The sequence below is a fragment of the Diadema antillarum genome, unplaced genomic scaffold, assembly GCF_040938485.1.
Source record: "Diadema antillarum isolate AM-2024a unplaced genomic scaffold, OU_Dant_1.0 seq00001117_RagTag, whole genome shotgun sequence".
In the NCBI taxonomy this organism is placed as follows: domain Eukaryota; kingdom Metazoa; phylum Echinodermata; class Echinoidea; order Diadematoida; family Diadematidae; genus Diadema; species Diadema antillarum.
In genome coordinates this window covers 331,673-349,667 of record NW_027271931.1, presented here as the reverse complement: position 1 = coordinate 349,667, position 17,995 = coordinate 331,673, and the positions used below count along the sequence as shown (strand labels likewise).

The window sequence follows — 17,995 nt, the reverse complement described above, 5'->3', positions numbered from 1 at the left end:
TCTGTCTGAGTTGATTTTCTGGTGATGCAATCAAGGCATAAGGACAGAGCTAATTTGGTAGGATGCAGAATTGTTTGATAAGTTATCTAATTCTGATACTAGCAGTGACAACCTGTGAAATGATTTCAAAAAAAATTTTGATGACTCCTTCATTATGAATGAACTCCAATGTTCTCCAAATGATGAAGATATTGTGATTGTCCTGCATGGCTATGTGCCATGATATCATATTTCACACTATATTTTCACTGTATGCCGATTTCCACCAGCTAAATATAGGCAGTTATTACTTGTTGTGGAGGAAGATATTCTTTGCATTCATTCATTCCCCAGTGTCTATTCTTGGCTTTGTGTATTTAGTGATGGATGGCTAATTTACTTTATTGATTTAATGGTCTTTCATAAGGGAGCTCCATAGAGAAACCACAGATGAAGTACAACAGATCTTACACCAACCTTTGTACAGACATTTTACAATATGCATAGAACTACATAGTACTACAGCATATAAAACTGTTAGTTGAGAATGATAGGGCTACCAGAGCCTAGTGTTTGAGGCACCTTAACGCCTTTCTCATTATCAACTGATGAAATGGAAAGCATATAATGGTTGTAAGTAATGATAGCAAATACAAACAGTGTTGTCCTGTTCTAATACCAAAGTTGCCGTAATACAGTAACACTTTGAAACCTAATAGGAATACATGGCTTGAAGAAATGCAAGTTGGAAAAGTCAATATTAAAGAGATATTTGGATTGGTAATGGCGCATAATTATATATATCTCTCTCTATATATATCTTCCTACTACAGCAACCTGCAGCGTGGGCGTATGCTTCAATGGAGGTACCTGTTCCGGTGGATACTCACAGATGTGCCGCTGCCAGCCAGGGTTCCAGGGACCACGGTGCCAGTATGGTAAGTCTCAGTGTAGTTGTCTTCTCATCTTTATATTTGTCTTTATTGTCTCCCCCACCCTCCCCTACTTGTTCAATTCTTCCAGTTATCCACAACAGTTGCTGTGTGCTCTGTAATGAATGAATGAATGAATACATGAATGAATGAATAGATGAATGAGGATGGTACAATTAAACGAATACGCATCATTTAATATGCTCCTTTAGAAAGACATGGACCGAAGTAGAAAGAGGAAAAAACAATTGTGAGACTATTTTTTTCTTTTCTTCCGGAGTGAAAGATAGATATATTACCCAGAGCCTTAAAATATAGATGAAAGGGGTTAACAAACTGATTCAAAGTATAGAGGCTTTTACCGCTGCCGCTGGTTGGAATTCGTTCAGTGTACAAATAACCAAAAATATTTTCCACAGTCTGCGTATCTTGCAATAAGTTTCACAACCTACAGTGTACTATCTTGCAATCTATATATTAGCAGTCAACTAATTGCAACTTTTTATACCATGAGGCAGTGAATACATGTCTGAACGCACCCACATGGTTCCAGTGCTTGATGTGATAATGGAAATTTAACCTGCAAAAGCTCAAAGAAGCATTTGCTTTTTGTGTCAAACCAGTAAGCCCAAAATAGATAAGGACTATTAGTTTGTTCATAAGGACATTTCACACAATTTTTTTAAATTATGGATCCAAACAATCAGACCCACTCACACATTATTGTTGAAAAAGCATAATTCAAATCGCATTTCAAATTGCGCTCTTTGGCACTCTTGTTCACACGTACACAGGCAACAACAACAACAGCTAAAAAATTGTGATCCAAATTGCAATCGTTTTCGATTGGATGTCCTCACATATGAGTTCAAAGAACTTGACTTCCTTAACTTGAAAAGTGCTGAGAATGTGTAATGTCATGACTTTCTCAGGTCGTTTCTTTTTTTTCTCGCCCACAATCATGGAACATCATGGCCAAGTATAAGACTGACTGATGGTATAAGTATTTGAAAAAAGGAAGAAAAAAAAATGAGATGGGGAGAGTGAGGCCTAGAGCTAAGAAAAACAGCCGATAATCCGTACCGCTTGATGTCATCATGGCCCATTTACCCCGACACTTGTGACAAACGTGACAGATACGCCCCAGAGGATGTTGGATGGAGAACAACAAAAATATTTGTGTGAAAGATATCTTTATATGCTACAGTTTAGTTTTTTCTATTCCCTTTTTTTTTATTGTCATAGTTTTTGTGGGGATAAGGAGAAGCAAAAATATTTTGCAGGTGGTATAACTTCATGTAGGGTGGCTCTAGGGGATCTTTATTTTTGTATTTTTTGAGGGGGGATGAAGGTATAATATTGTTTGGTTTTGCTGTAAGAGAAACAGTAATGGTGCAGATGAAATGTCAGATTTGAATGTATTTCAATGCAAAACTACTTTCCAAACCATGAAAAATACTGCAGTTTATTGAAGATTTGCCTTTACAACTGCTATACACAATGTGCATCATGAATCGTGTATGCTTGCTATTTGGAGCAGAGATTTGAATAATCTGGTTAGAAGTTTCTGTACTTTGTAGCTGTTTAGTTTGTAGATCAAGTGATGAGTTAGGCGATATTACAAAAGCTATTCTTCCCTGTTTGCATCAAATTGCCTAGTATGTAGGTATTTTGAGCCAGACATTTTCTATCACTTCATTCATACATATTGTGCATATGCACATACATACAATGCATTCATGTGCATTCAGTACATCACCACACACATCCAAATACACTAACATGCACTCCTACTCTGTCTGAATAGAAATAGAAAATAACTATAAATTCCATAGTTATCTTTCTTCATCAAAATGCTAATTTCATGAGTTGTTAGTGAGGTATGGCATGATAGAAGCGTGTCCAGCGGTGTGCAGTGGGTAACGACAACGACATGAGATTTTGAGATGGTTATCACCAGGGCATTTGCAGTTCGCAGACCCGCAGGAGCGAAAGATTCCTGCTCTGATCATCAGATAATCCCTAACCTCCTACCCTCTCCAATTTGGCTCTCCGAATATCAAAAGGGAAATGGATCGAGACTGGATGGGAAACACTGACATATTTTTGAATAGTTTTTCAATCGCAACCTGCAGGTTCCCCCCTTCAGAGAGGGACCATTACAACAACAACAATAATGAAAATGTGACACACTGTTGATGTGACCGGTCACCATGCTGATTTCTAAATTTGTCCAGAACCTCAATGCACATCATGTGCTGAAAATGATGTAGAGATTTCATTTTCATATCATTTCTTTCAGCTGTGTGCCTCCTTGCATAAAAAGTTAAAGATTTTGAGCACACAGAGAAGCATGTAAACACACCCATTATGACATCCCAGGGACCTGCTCACTTCTTAACCCATTGGGGACGGTTTGATTTTGCTACAACATGCATTTCCCATAGACACATGCCCGAGTATAAATGGGACTTGTCTTCAGCGGCTTAAAAGAAAAAAAAATCAAAGCAAAAACTTGTGCAATATCTATAAAACCATTAAGGAAATGTAACATGTTGAATAAAGATTTAGCGGGATGAAGAGTTCAATACATTTTGCCAGGGGACGAAACTCCCCAAACAAACATAACTGTCCGACAGAAATGGGAACAATTAAAGGGCAGGCTATTCATATCGACTCTTATCATTTCATCAGCGAGTGAGGCTATTCAGTCGAATCTGTTGATAAAGATCTGGGACAAATTGGACCATTTCAATAATCATATACAATCAGTGCTAAAGCTGCTCATCCTTTTTACAAAGTGCCGAAAATTTTGGGATATTATCCTCCAAAGATTGCAATTTATGTAAACAGAGCAAGCAGATACTTTTTTCTTTTAATTCTTTTTAGTAGTATGAATCTAATGTAAATACAAACATTTTTTTTTTCAAAGTTTTTATGTAGTTCCTGTGTAAAATTGAAAAATATCTTGTGATATTGATGTCATAATAGTTTTGGATTAGATTGTTAGCAAATATTTTATGGGTTTTTATGACTTACTAGGGAACTGGAGAACTGTAATGACTGTGCTTGCCGAAATAGAGAATAGATGTAACAGTCCATCAATATTTTGACTTTTAGATGAAAAAAAAAACCTAAAGTCAACAAACAAATGAATGACATGAATTAAACACACACACACACACACACACACACACACACACACACACACACAACATGCATTTCAGAGAAAATGTAGACTGTCTGTCACTCTTGTTATTAATTATCAGAGCCAGATGAGCAGTTAGATAACCTACAAATGTGGTCCTAAAAAAAAGTCACTACTTGTATGCATTTGTACAGGCATAAAGCATATGAATAAAAGAATCACTGCTAGAATTGCTGGGTGATACAGTGATATGAAGGAAATGCGTGCATCTGTCATTTTTCATCCATCAAGTGAATATCTTGTAAGAATGTGAGTGGAAAAAAAAAATGGTGCTGAAAGATTCACAATGTTTTCTTTTGTTAAATACTGCCATTAATGACTCCCTTCTAATCCAAAGCATTCACTGAAAATGAAATGTTCTCTATCTCCCTCTCTCTCTCTCTCTCTCTCTTCAGTATGCTCCATGTTCGCACAATGTAAACCAATTTTTGATAGCTCGCTGAATAACCGTGAAGCAACAATTGATGTTCATACCCATGGATAGAAATTACTATTGTGACTGCCAATCGTTACAAGAAGAATCAGCTCAGGTCTTTAAAAAAATAATCATTGAAAAAAGGATGAAAAAATGAATGCCACATAAATTCCTTGAATACTAACTTTAACTTTCTGACTTAGGATTAACCAAATATTGTCCCTCAGTTATTGTTGTTGTTTTTGTGCTGTGTGCATGACATATTCATGCAAAAAAAAAAAGAGAGAAAAGAGAATAAATGGCAGTGCATTCTCAGGTATTGATATTTTTGAATTGTGTGAATTTATTGCATCCTTCTTGTGTGGGACAAAGCATGAATTATAGGCACCGGAGGTGTGGTGGTAACTGTGTTTCTCTTTCTTCCTTTTCTTATTCTCCACCTCCCCTTCTATTATGAGTTCCTCCTTTTTTTTTCCCCTTTTTTTGCCGCCCTGCAGACCTAGACCCAGTAATTTTCCAAAGCTTTTAATCCGCTCCTTTGGTAAATATGTGAGAAAATCTGCAGTGTTCCGATGGCCTGTGATCCTTTTGTTGGCGAATTCGCCAGGGGTGGAAATGGAAACCTGATTCTGACACGGATTCGATGGTTACCTTTCCCTCCCAAGGGCCATTAATTGTGCAGATGATTCTTCCACCCATTATGCTTGAATTGTAACATAATAATTTTTTTTTTTTTTGGGGGGGGAGGCAAGAAAAGCTTAAGGGAACTGTTTGAACATGATTTTCAGCAACTTTAAGGTAATAAATACTATAAGAAGCACTAACATTATGCGTTGTTTAGCACCAAGTCTGTCCTTTTCTTTTGCCTATAATGCTCAGAGGATGATAATGGCATCATTTTTATTAAGTAAGATGATCAATTTCATTGGTTCATTTTGTCTAATATTAAATCTGTCATTATTTCCTTTCCAAATTGTGGAGATTAGTGACTTTGTGTGATTGTGTTCAGTTTGGAAGCCATTTATTTAGGGCTTAGTTCAGTGAAGAGGTCATCTTTGTGGTTAAAACTATCATACCATACTAGGTGAAACTGCAACTATTTAAAAATCTGAAAAAATGATGTTTTTTTTATTTGAATGATTGCAGTCAGTAGAAATGTAAGGCTTATGGTGTTTATGCTGCTGTTATTTGTGATGTGCTACTTGTTGATCACTCTTATCTCTATAGAGAATTAAATGCATTCATAGTTATTTTTTTTTAATTTGAAGGTATAACTCACCCTCCCCATTTTCAATGTTATAATACCTTTTGAAGACTTAGCCTTTTGGCTGTAAGGTGTGAGAGTGTGCTGCATTCATTAGTGTATCAGCTTCTCACTCAAGTGATGAAAAATACAAGTGTTTAAACCATTTGGGACAAAAGGGAGATTTGCTCAAAATGATGACAGAAAGACAAAATTGACTCTCTTGGTGTTCAATCCACTCTAGTCCTGTAATACCCCGCTAAGCATTCAGGCTGCATTCAGGGAAGATTTACAGTGTGTGAATAGATGGCTGTGTAATCAACCTCAAGATTTTCTCCACAATTTGTAGTATACTTGTAGACAATCACCCCTGGGTGACCTCTTCACAACAGAGCCTATTGGCAAGTGGAGTGTGTTTGAAGATCAAGTTCACTGTGTTGGAGACAGATTAAATTTGTTTTAACACACACACACTCTTCAAACAACCTGAAATGCCTGAATAAATGTTTTAAGTCTTTAGCCAGTGAAGGGGGGAGATTTTAAAACCAGCGAATCCATGCTAATGGATCCTGTTTGTTAGCATTTACTGTAATCCTGTCAACTTGTTCATAAATTAGCTTTGGACCATCCCCAAAGCTTTTTAAGTGAGCCCTTCAACTTGCAACTATTGCTATGATTAGTATGAATAGCACTTTGCCAGACGACCTGAGCTAAAGTCTGTCATCACCACTGGTGACCTGTTTAACACGATGTCAATGGCATTTTCAGCGAGCAGTCACGAAAGAGTTAACACACTTTGCTGGACTGAACCATATAAGGTTATTTCAATCCCTAGTCTTGCAACATGGGGTACATAAAGGCTCAGGGTACCATAACAATATTTTTTTTCTTGTGAATATGGAAAGACAGATACCAGTAGTTTTCTTTTAAAGACAATGAGTTTAAAATTTGTTAAAATTTGAAATGATGAAAATTTTATTTGTTCCTAATTATCAGCAAAAGGCTGTTTGTACATAATGATGAGATAATGACGAGAATAAAAATAGTAAAAATGATATTACGTAATGATAATGAAAATGATGTCATGATGCATGATAATGATTATACTAATAATTTTGATAGTTATTACAATAATAATCACATGTTCTTCTTTATTGTTTCATGTGTACATAATAAATGAGCGAAGAATGAGGAAAAAGCTATATATGGAGAATACATTAAAATTTACGCTTCTCAATGTGAGTGAAGTGTAGGTATACCCCTAGAACTCGAAATGACTACTTTCACAGTGATTTGACTATTTTTCTCTACCTACGATACTGGTTGTCCGGTTCCTCCTCATCTTCCTTTAGTCGGAGGGAACGAGCCTCCCGGTCCCCCTCCCGCATTATAAAGAGGGTATCAAATTTCCGAACCCAGACCCCCGGGTATGCACGCGTGGAGGAATTTATAAAGGGAAGGAGAGGGTACTTACCGTTTTTAACGATCACTGCGAGGAGCAGGGTGAACGTGCTGTCTTGAGGGGAAACCTCGTAGCCCAGAGTAATTATTATGCAGGTGTATGCTGCAAGGGGCATACCACATTTGCAGTCGTCATTATCTGCTGTGACTGTTCCTTTCCCTCTTCCCTGGGGATGTTAATAGATAATATGATGGTAATGAACCACATTTCTATTGCACATGTCACAAAAAGTAAACTAATGTCTTATTAAAATACATTGCAGGAAGAGAGATAGTATGCCCTGTTTTGGTGACTCTTGATGCAATTCAATGCAATTCAATTCAATTTGATTTTGAATTCAATTCAATTCCAGTTTGTTTAACTGTCCAACAAAAGGGTAAAAAAAATTAAAAGCGTACAATACGCACATCATATTATTTTAACAATTTGTGAAAAATCAGTTTAGTACAAGGTGATTCAGAAAATACATTACAAAATATATGTAGAAACAAATGGAATGATACTTAGAAGAGAAACAATGCATATTTTGCAGCATTGACAGATAATCGATGAATATGATGATACAAAAGAGTAATAGGAACTGAAAAGCAGGGCCTGTTAAACGTGGATCACTAAATTAATAAAGTTTGATTAACATAAATATCTACCATAGCAAGTCTATCCTTGACTGACTTTCAGCTCCAGTCGACGAACAGTGAGCAGTAGCATTATGGGATGAATAGATACTATTGTATGATATGCTGTATTAGGTTCACCAGAGGGGATATGTTTAGTCTTCAAAACCATGGTAGTCCATGCAATGCACATTTTTATATCGTTATTAGTCAGAATGTCAATTTTGTGTGCTGATACAGCTCAGAGTGTTTGCTGAATGTGCCAATTGAAATAGCTATTCACATAAAAGTTGGTATTAAAGTAAATTTACATGAAAGCAAATATTGATTTAGAATTACTGATGTCATGTAATGTGTATAGATCAAGTATATGTTCAGTTTCAGGAACTATCTTAAGCAGTATCCCCCCCCCCACCCCCCTGATCTTTGTTGACATACAAACCACCAGTGATTTGATATCCCTTGGAAAGTGTGGTGGGCTGCCGTATTTTTCGATGGTACAGTCAACTTTTCCCTTCTACCCTGCTGCCCCAACCCCATGCACTATTTTATTTGTGATGGAAGCGATTGCATCTGGCCAGCTTAGCCATCGCTTCCTTCCTGCGAATGTGTCGCCCCCTCAACGTCTGGTCTTCCCTCCATTTTTTTTTTTTTTTTATAGATCTTATCGCCAACCATCCGTTGTCATGTGATGTTAATCCCCTCAATGTGTGTGAGTTTTCATAGCATTGGAATCCAAATCTGGAACTACGATCCTCGAGATACTTTGAGTTTAGCAAGTGTCATTCTAGTTTGATACAACTAGTGTAGTCATAGAAACATTCCAAAATATTAGCAACTCCCTAGCTCTATGTAGCTCTCTCTGAAGGTCATTTTGTGCTAACCTTTTGTTTTTCCTGGAAACATACATTCCATCTGGTGCCCAGATAACAAATATTTGCTAGTGTAACAGTGTGTGCGGGTATGTGTGTGTATGCTTGGAGAGAATGTGTGTATGAATGCAAGGAAGAGATCAGTTACATAATAACTCCTGTCGTCATAAGAAGTCATACAATGTGACCCCATTCACATTGAAATATTAATGCTATTATTTTTCTTTTTTGTGCAACAGAAAAGATAGAAAATGGAAGAGAGCATTACTTTGTATCAGCAGGTCAATGAGGAAAATAGGGCCTACACACACACACCCCTAAACATAATATACACATGTTTACACACTCATGTTTTTCTTGTTAAGTTGGCCTATGGCCAGCATTTGTTTTTTTCTGGATATACTGATTGTCATTACCTGATAATGCCATTACGATGCGCGACGACGAGAACAGTTGCCGTAGAACAGAGGAAGATGCTATCTGTTGCCATGGAGACGGCGAGATGATAGGCGCAGAGCGAGAGAGGTGTTGGATGAAGTTGATGTTGGGGATGGCGGTATCATGTCTGATTCGATCACAACACTTTAAAATGAATTAGGAAGACACTCTGGTGCTAGGAAGACACTCTAGTGCGAGGAAGACGGATTGATTTTGGCAATGTACAGAGAAGGGAGGGTCGTCAAACTTCCCACTAAGATTTTGAAAGGTTATTTCATCGCTGTGCTCTTCCCCTGGAGTACGCTGGGTTTCTGAAGATGTTAGTAATCAAATCTTGCTCTTAACATGACCAGATAACCACATCATTTTCAAGGTGACCTCAATACACTGCCTCTATGAACAGTCTGCGCCATGTATGAAAGTATGTTTATGGGAAAATAGTCATATCTAAGAGGTAACAAAACTGTAACCATTGGGGCCATTCATCTATGCTGTGTGTTTAACAAGCTATTTGTATGTTTTCTTCACAAAGGAAAATGGATTTAGCAAAGAAAACGTGTAAGGAACAAAATGACAGAGGAATTTTGAGCAGAATGGAGTCAGTGAATGAGTATTTTCTTCTCTTTTTAATGACTGCACTGCACATATCCACAATCAACAATGACAGCAGTGGCAAAAATTGGATCACGTTCCTCGTACAGAGAGATCATAAATCAACTCTGTGCAAATGAGCATGCATGTACCTCAATCTTTCAGCACGCTTTCTGTGTTATGCAAGCTTGGAAAGGGGGGGGGGGGGGGGGTGGGGGAGGAAAAGAAGAATTAAAAATCGGTCATTTGATCGGGTTTAGAGTGGAGGAATAGTTGCATGTCACTGCAGTTTGACTAATTGCCCGGTGTTGACAGCACGAAGCCCCCCGTAACGGGTGTCGCCCTCCATTGTGAGGGGATTACGGAATTCTTCCTCTTCCTCGAGAAGTTAACAATTGCAATGTGCCATCTTATCCATGTAGATACCTCTTTATCTCATGAGAACGCTTCACCTGAGGCAGGTCGTTGTCGTTGTTGTTGATTCCTTGCTTTTTCTTATCGTTGCTGCATCAATTCCGTTTTGATGCCGGCGAGGTGAAAGGTCATCCAATGTGAAGAATTGATACCTCAGTCTCTATTGATGTTGTCCACAGGGAGGAAATGCATTGTATGAAAGAAGGGGGAATAATGATACAATGTATAATAACGTTTTGTCTCACTGCATGAAAGAAGGGGGATAATGATACAATGTTGTGTGGTGTTGAAAGAGTTTTGCTTTATCTTACAGCTCAGATGAATGAATTCTGTGTTTGCTCACACTTGACTGGAAATATTAGATATACCACCTCTTATCATTTTTTTTCTCTCTTTTTTTAAAAATACAAATAGCGATGAGCTTTCAGAAATACCATGTAACATTTAATGATACAGTTTGAAGGCATGAAAATATGGTGATTTTAACCTTGATTCGTCTTTGTATGTATGAAGGATATAATTTTCCTTTCCTGACCAAAATTTCAATCTGAAGATGTATGGCAAAACTGTTTTTAAATACTATTCATCATCTGTCAACAAGTGAAAGAAAAATGAAATTAGTATGATATAATGAAGTAGAGCGATTGCCTTCTGTTTGGTATTAGTTTGTAACTACACTAGAATTGGATACGTGTAAAGTGTCGGGCTGATAGAATATTATTGTTCAACTCAATTCCAGTGAGAAAGATGTGCAGAGATCCATATGCTTGTTTCGCTAACATTTCTACCGGGAATTTTTAACGATCTGTTGATTATCAGTGATGAAATCATGCTCAATGCTAATCGCTAGTTGCCCCAGTTACAGGAAATTTGGTCTATTTCGGTGATTTTTTGTTCACCGCGAGTATCATGCGGCATTATCCCGAGAAACATGTGAGCGTGATGAAGGGAGATGCGGCAAGGTTTTCGCAGCGGAGCCGGCGAGAGCGACTTAAGAGATGGAGCTAATCAGATTAGGTCCGGCGAGAAATGGTTTGATTTGGAAAAGTATCGTTCGGGAGCGATGTTTAGATCGCAGCCACAAGAGCCCTCAATTATCGCCGTAATTAAGTTTTCGGCAGGCAGGGAGGTTGAGCTGGGCTCCCGTTTAAGAGAGCTGCAAAGAGGTTTTAGCATTTAACAAAATGGAATGAGCGGCAAAGAGGGAATCAAGGATGACCTCCGCATCAACCTTTGCGGATTGGAAGAAGCAATATCATTCTTTATTTTTATCACCTTGTTCAGCTGGTTCAGGCGAGAGAGAAATCATGCAGTAGTAATGAAGCAACAGAAGCTCCCTGTAAGGGAAAAATTAGTTGTAATTTGAGTATTTATGAGCTTGAATTGATAGACAGTGGGGAAAAAGTACCTATGTGGTTGATGTGTTTTTACAAGCTGTAGAGTTTGGCCACTAATAATCCACTCATGAAGTGTGTGAAGCTGGTTAATTGTATTTCATTTCGTTGAGACTGATGAGTGAACCTTCTGCAAACATCAATGAATACAATGAGTTACTAAACATTTATCATTAATACACATGACTTATCTCTGATATGATTATTGATATTGAATGAAAATAGCTACAGAGTAATGTGAATGATGCTTGTAATGATGTGAAATAAAGATAATAATTATAACAATGATGATGATAATAATTTCAGTAATATATATATATATATATATATATATATATATATATATATAGATAGATAGATATAGATATATATAAACAGTGATAATGGATGATAGCAACAGCTGTTAATGTAGGAATTGACATTGGAACGTACCCCCTGCCTGGGGGAAAGTAAAACTTATGTTGGGGCTAGTGAAAATATCAAAATGCCAAAAGCTGCTTCCGGGAGCATTCAAGTAAAATTCTGACTCCCAAAAGTCAATTGATACATACATAGGTGCTATTTTAGGGCATAATCTGGTTTTCTTGTGGACAAGCAGAAATGTGAAAACTTAATGATTGTACTTGCTGGATGGGCAAGTGAAAGGAAAAACCTAATGTCGGGCCATGCTTTAAAGTCAGCCTCAGTATCATGATACAAAGATCCTACATTAGTCACTCTGATGCGACTCGTGATGATGGACCCTGACAACTACCCATTGTGATGTCATGCCATGGAATTTGTATTTTCCCTTAAATTCATTTGGTGCTCGTGTGTTGCTCATTTAGCATGTCCTGTCGTGGCCGACTCTGGTCGGGGCAAAGTAAGCGAGACTGACATTAACTTTAAATAATTTTCTATCATCTTCTTTGTCTGCTCATCAATTTTTTTTTTTTTGGGGGGGGGGGGTTGCTTTCTTTATACTCTCTCAAGCTCCAATTTTTTTTTTTTGGTCAGATTTGTCAGATTTGGTGATGTTTTCCATGAAAGTCTCAGGAGTATCCAGGCCATCTGGAACTTAAATGATGGGGGGGGGGGGGGGACCAATGTCTCCATTTTGTGTGCCTGTCTGCTGTGTCTCTTGCCCAAAATCACGTTCCGCGAATCATCATAGAAAGAAATTAAGGCCTTGTCCTATTTCATCGTTACCCTTTCATCTTCCCCTTCCGAGTCCAATCTGAATCAGAAAATGCAGAGACCATAAGCACATACCAAGCACTGTTATATTGGGCATGGGATTACATAGGTACAATGATATTGACAGAAAAATAAAGTCCAGTGTATGTTTTTTCATTATGGCCTATCCAAAATAAGTTCATCTTCTTAAAGCTAGTGCTCTTTATGCAGTGTGTTTCACATATTGTTTTCAAGTTTTGAATGTTTGTGAATTTTGAGAGTTGATGGAATATTCATGGAATCAACAACTTGGCAAAATATCATCTTCTTTAACAATTTTTTGTTTTAGTAACTCCCCAATTTTTTTCTTCTCAGAGCTTGAATATCACGTAATTGGTTGGAAACTACATTTGTATTTTTATATATATGCTTTCAATTCATAGACTTCTTAATTTCATCGTACAGCCAATTACTGTGTACCTTTTTTTTAAAAACTGATCTCCAAAGTCTAAATATTAGAATTGTGTTTCTAATTTTAACTGCTGTCATCCCTCATGCACAACATCTCATGGGGCAAAGGTTTGGAAAAAGACTGTAAGAGAAAGGAAGAAAGAAGAGAAAGAGGGAAGATAGACAGATAGATAGATAGATAGATAGATAGAGAGGGAGAGGAATGTTCCATATGGCATGATTACAGAAAGGGTTGAAGGAATAACAAGGAAAGCATGACTTTGCATTGACCTTTCACGCATCTCCCTCGTTTCCTTCCGCGGCATGTTCAGATTTAGGGTGTGGTGACGTGGTCCCCCCTCCCCCCATATCACCCATGGGGCATATATTCTTCTTGCATTTGATATACAATCCTGCACTTTACACTTGAGCTGCAGTTGCTTGACTTGATCATAATATATTCCCTAAGAAAGAGCTAGGAGTTCAGAAGACTGTGTGTGGATTATGTGTATGTATTAATTTGTTATGTTATGTACCCCTCTGCACCTTAGAATAATAACACTGGTCCAAGTAATGGTGCATGATTAATGCTTTGTAATATTATTATTTATTACTATCATTATAATTATTGTTATTATTATGATGAGGATGATGATTATTATCATTACTATCAGTATCATTATTGTTATCATTATAAGATAAAGTGTATAGAATCTCCGGCATGTGAATTCAGTTATGATTTGTTAAGTGACGTGATGTGGATATTGTAGTGGTGGATTTAACAATTCATATTTGAAGATGTCATCTTAATTTGCCGTACACTTTGAATACCTACCATATGATTAGGTTTGGCGAGATAATAGAAAAGGGGTAAGAAATATGGAAAGGATAGAAAGAAACAGGAGTGCTAAAAGCTGGAACATCCCTAAAGTGCCTGGGAGGATGTTGGGAGGAAGGTGCCATGTCCTTGTGGTATCTATGTAAGATGTGGAGATACTTTCCAGATACTGGAAGGAGGGGGGGGGGGGGGGGGGAGGGGAGGACTCCAGGGACTTCAGTCTCCCTCTGCCCTTTGTCCCCAGTGTAGTATGATGTCATAAAGGGGGGGGGGGGGGGAGGAATCAGACATGAGGTCAAGTGAAGGGCAATAGACAAAGTGACATACATGGTGTCAGCGAATAAAGCATGAAGTATATAATGCACATGTGTCTTAACATGCAGGGACTTGTAGTGTACCTACGTGTGCATCTGTGTCTGAAGGCTAGTATTTGTCAACATTGCACCTTCAAAATAGAAAGATAGGAGTTTTATTGCATTCACCTGGCTGATTCTGAAAAAAAAAAACAGAAAGAAAAGAAATCCACTCAGGAACGTCAATCCGCTGAGGATAGGCTGATACTGCTACAACACGCATTTCCCATAGACACCTGCCCGAGTATACTCGGGACTCATCTTCAACGGGTTAAACATCACATTAAATGTCTCTGACATAGATTGGTAGATGAAAGAGAAAGAGGGAAAAGGAGAGAAAGATGCAATGTCACTCTGTGTCAATGTCATTTTTGTTAGTATAATTATCAATAAGAGAATAGATGGATGTATTGTACCTCTAAGGTGAGAGAGAAAGATATATGGAGAGAGAGAAATATGTCTCATCATTATCATGTGGTTTCTGTGGTCTGTATTCTTCACAGCAAGAAGAGAACTTTGCCTATATTCACCTGGCAGGCATGACAAGTCACACACCATTGTAATCTTCACACAGTGAGTCAAATTAACCTGACCGACCTCCGGATGATTCAGAATCATCTGACATTGTGATCTTATTGGAAACAAATTAAGAAGAAGGTATCTTAAGATCAGTTATGACAATGTTCTTCCATTAACTTGCAGAAGCAATGCCTCCACCATGCTTGCTATAACTTTGCTTTGATGGGAGAGTTTTTGAAGGAGACCTCCAGGATGATTTGTAGACTTCTGCATTTGAACATCTATGAATTGATCATACTGGGTACAGAGTTTTAGAATTTATAGTGATTGGGATGAGAAGTAAGAAGGCTTTCAGGATTCATAGCAAATCACAATGAATGAGGACGATGACATAGCAGCTTCGCATAGAAGATGCATTATTAGGTGCTAAAGGAAGCAGAACAAAAGAAGAAAGCATTATAAATTCTATGAACACATATTTACTTACGTGTGGATGGTTTTGTAACGGAATTACATTGCTTTTTTCCTGGAATATGTGAGCCTCCTATGTCATCATCCTTGTTCAGTATAATATAATTGTTTTTTTTACCTGCTCAAGGAACACGATAAGATCCAGAAGTCTGTTGTACATGACACTTTTGATGTGTGTACAACATGATGTGAAATTAAACAAATCGTCTGGAATGCCCCTTTAATGTATGATGCTTTGGGGAAAATACATTGTATCGAGGGGATGCCAACACTTGCACTGTTAAAGGATTAAAGGAAGTTCTTTCCATGTGGAATATGTTTCGCAAGCTCTTGAAACTTTGGCGCGAAAATCCCCGGCTATCCTCGAAAAATAAAGACTCCCTGACACTTTCAGGAAGCGGTGTGGAGTTGAGTTGGCAGCACTTAGAGGACCCCGTAATGGGATTGATGTGTGCGGGCACTCAGATGTGTTTATTGAGAAGAGATTGTGACATGCATTCTTGCACCCCGATATTTCCCCCGGGGGCAGGGGGTGATGGTTCACGCATGTCACCACTGCCGAACATAGGCACCATGGCTATACCCCCTGGTCCTTCAGCTGGTCCAGGTCAGTGCATCCTGTTAAGCAAGTCTTCTCTTGTGCCTCCTCAACCTTTCTTCCTTCTTCCGTCTCTCTCTTCATCCATTCTTTCTCTCATTCCATCCTTCTTTCTTCTTTGTCTATCTTTTTCGCTATACCTTCATTTATATGTTCGTCCTTCTCTTTGTTTCTTTATCCCTCTATCTCTCTTTCTTCCGCTGCCTTCATAGTCACTTTATACTTCCTGTTTCTTTTCCATTGTCTCGTTCATGTTCCATCCCCCTCAAATTTCTCTTTTTCACATTCCTCCTTAGTCATTCTATTCTTATTCTATCTATCTTCTCTTTTCTTTCCTCATTTTTCTTTCTTCAACTGCAGTCCTTTCCCATTCTCTTTGCCTCTTGCAATTGATCGGAGTCAATCTGTTTGTTTTTCTTTTCACAGCACGATGGAGCTATATAACTTAATAACAACCAATTCCAAATGAGTATCATATGTTAGTATAGTCAGAAGGCATTACACTTGACCTACATCATTGGGTTTTTGCACCAAGAAGCCATGTGACTTCAAAACGTAATATGATCATATAACTGAAATATAATCTTGATTCTAATGTTCGATAATAGAAGACCATGCTTATGTTTTGATATGACTTGTATTTTGTTTATGTGTCATGACATATATCCTTTATGGTTTGTTTGCTGGAGACTGCAAATATATTTGATTGAGTTCCAAACATATGGAAGAAGAAAAAGAGAAACATATGAAATATACAGGAGCAGACAGTAGGATACAGGATGATGATATAAAGATAATGGATTATGAGCTGACACATGTCATGAGCTGAGCGTGCAGATCCTTACAGTGATGACCATGGTATTAACTTTAAGTCACTTTTCATCAGCAAAGATGCACAGAGAGTGTAAAGAAGGAAAAAGGAGAAAAAAAAGAAGGTTCATAAAGGGTAGTTTGAAAGTCTGCCGGAATGTTAGCATCACAGTTTTCAGCTGAAGTGAACTCTTGTCACCATACATTTGTAGTTTGTAGTTGATAATTCAATAAACATAGTTCTCCTGCATTTCACTGGCAAACAACAGTTTACCCAGCATGCCACCCACTATCACAGAACTACCCTGATAGTATGGCCCAAGGAGCCCCTGAGCACCCGGAGATGCTCATGAACCCCAAAAGTGGAGCCCCTCAACATACCAGCTGATAACAAAAGCGCCCATCCCCCTTTTCTTATTCTACGAAATACGAGGTCCTTCAGGCGGCCCAGAAAATGCTGCCTTGACAGGAACTTCAACTATCTGATGCTCTTCAGAAATAATCACCTGGCAAATATTTTGAATTTGTGGGGATATGTGGTCTGCACTTGACATCTAGTCATACTTGCAGTGAAAAAAAGAAATACGCGTTTAACACGGCAGCCATATTTCCGCGGCTACACCTCAGTCGAGATAACTTCAATGTTTTAAACACTCCCGAGAGTGAATCAAATCAAGGCCAAGGGCAATGGCAACTCTCCCAACTTTCTGCAAGCACTCCAGGTTGGGGTTTTTTGGAGAGGAACAGTGACACGCCAGATTGTGTCGGAGGCGGGAGTGGCGAGGGGCTCGGGGTAGAACGGGAAGAGGGTGTGCTGTGACAGCTAGCTCCTCCTCTTCAAGTTTCTTCATCGATCAATGCTGCAAATTTATGTAGTTGTTTATTTCTTAATTCTCCTTCATTAAAGTGCAAAACCTTGAACTGTGGACAGGTGCTCTAAAGTTTCTCGGTCTGTCTGCAATAAACTAGGGATGGAGGTGGAAAGGTTTACTGTACTTTGTCTTGTTTTACGACCTGTGTCAGATGTAGTCCGGGTGCCCCGTTTTACAGGGAATGCTTTACAAGAAGCACGCTTGCGCTTCGTTCACAGTCACCATAGCAACGAATGTTGAGTGCATACAACTGTTCTGGTTGATGGTGGCCAACTGTTGCCATGGTAGTGTCACATGTCCACAAGATAAACAGCTTGCTTGCCTCAGGTCGCGATTGAAATGCATACTTAGTACTGAACTGTTAGTC

The 17,995-nt window shown here is 38.3% G+C and overlaps 1 protein-coding gene across 1 annotated transcript in view; it reads left to right on the top strand.

The window, feature by feature from the left end:
• Positions 1 to 17,995, top strand: part of LOC139743862 (uncharacterized) — a 242,529-nt gene that overhangs the window by 175,062 nt on the left and 49,472 nt on the right. Inside the window, exon 4 of the mRNA XM_071654325.1 lies at positions 813 to 917. Within this exon, the coding sequence (XP_071510426.1) occupies positions 813 to 917 (105 nt within the window). The remainder of the gene's footprint in view (positions 1 to 812; positions 918 to 17,995) is intronic.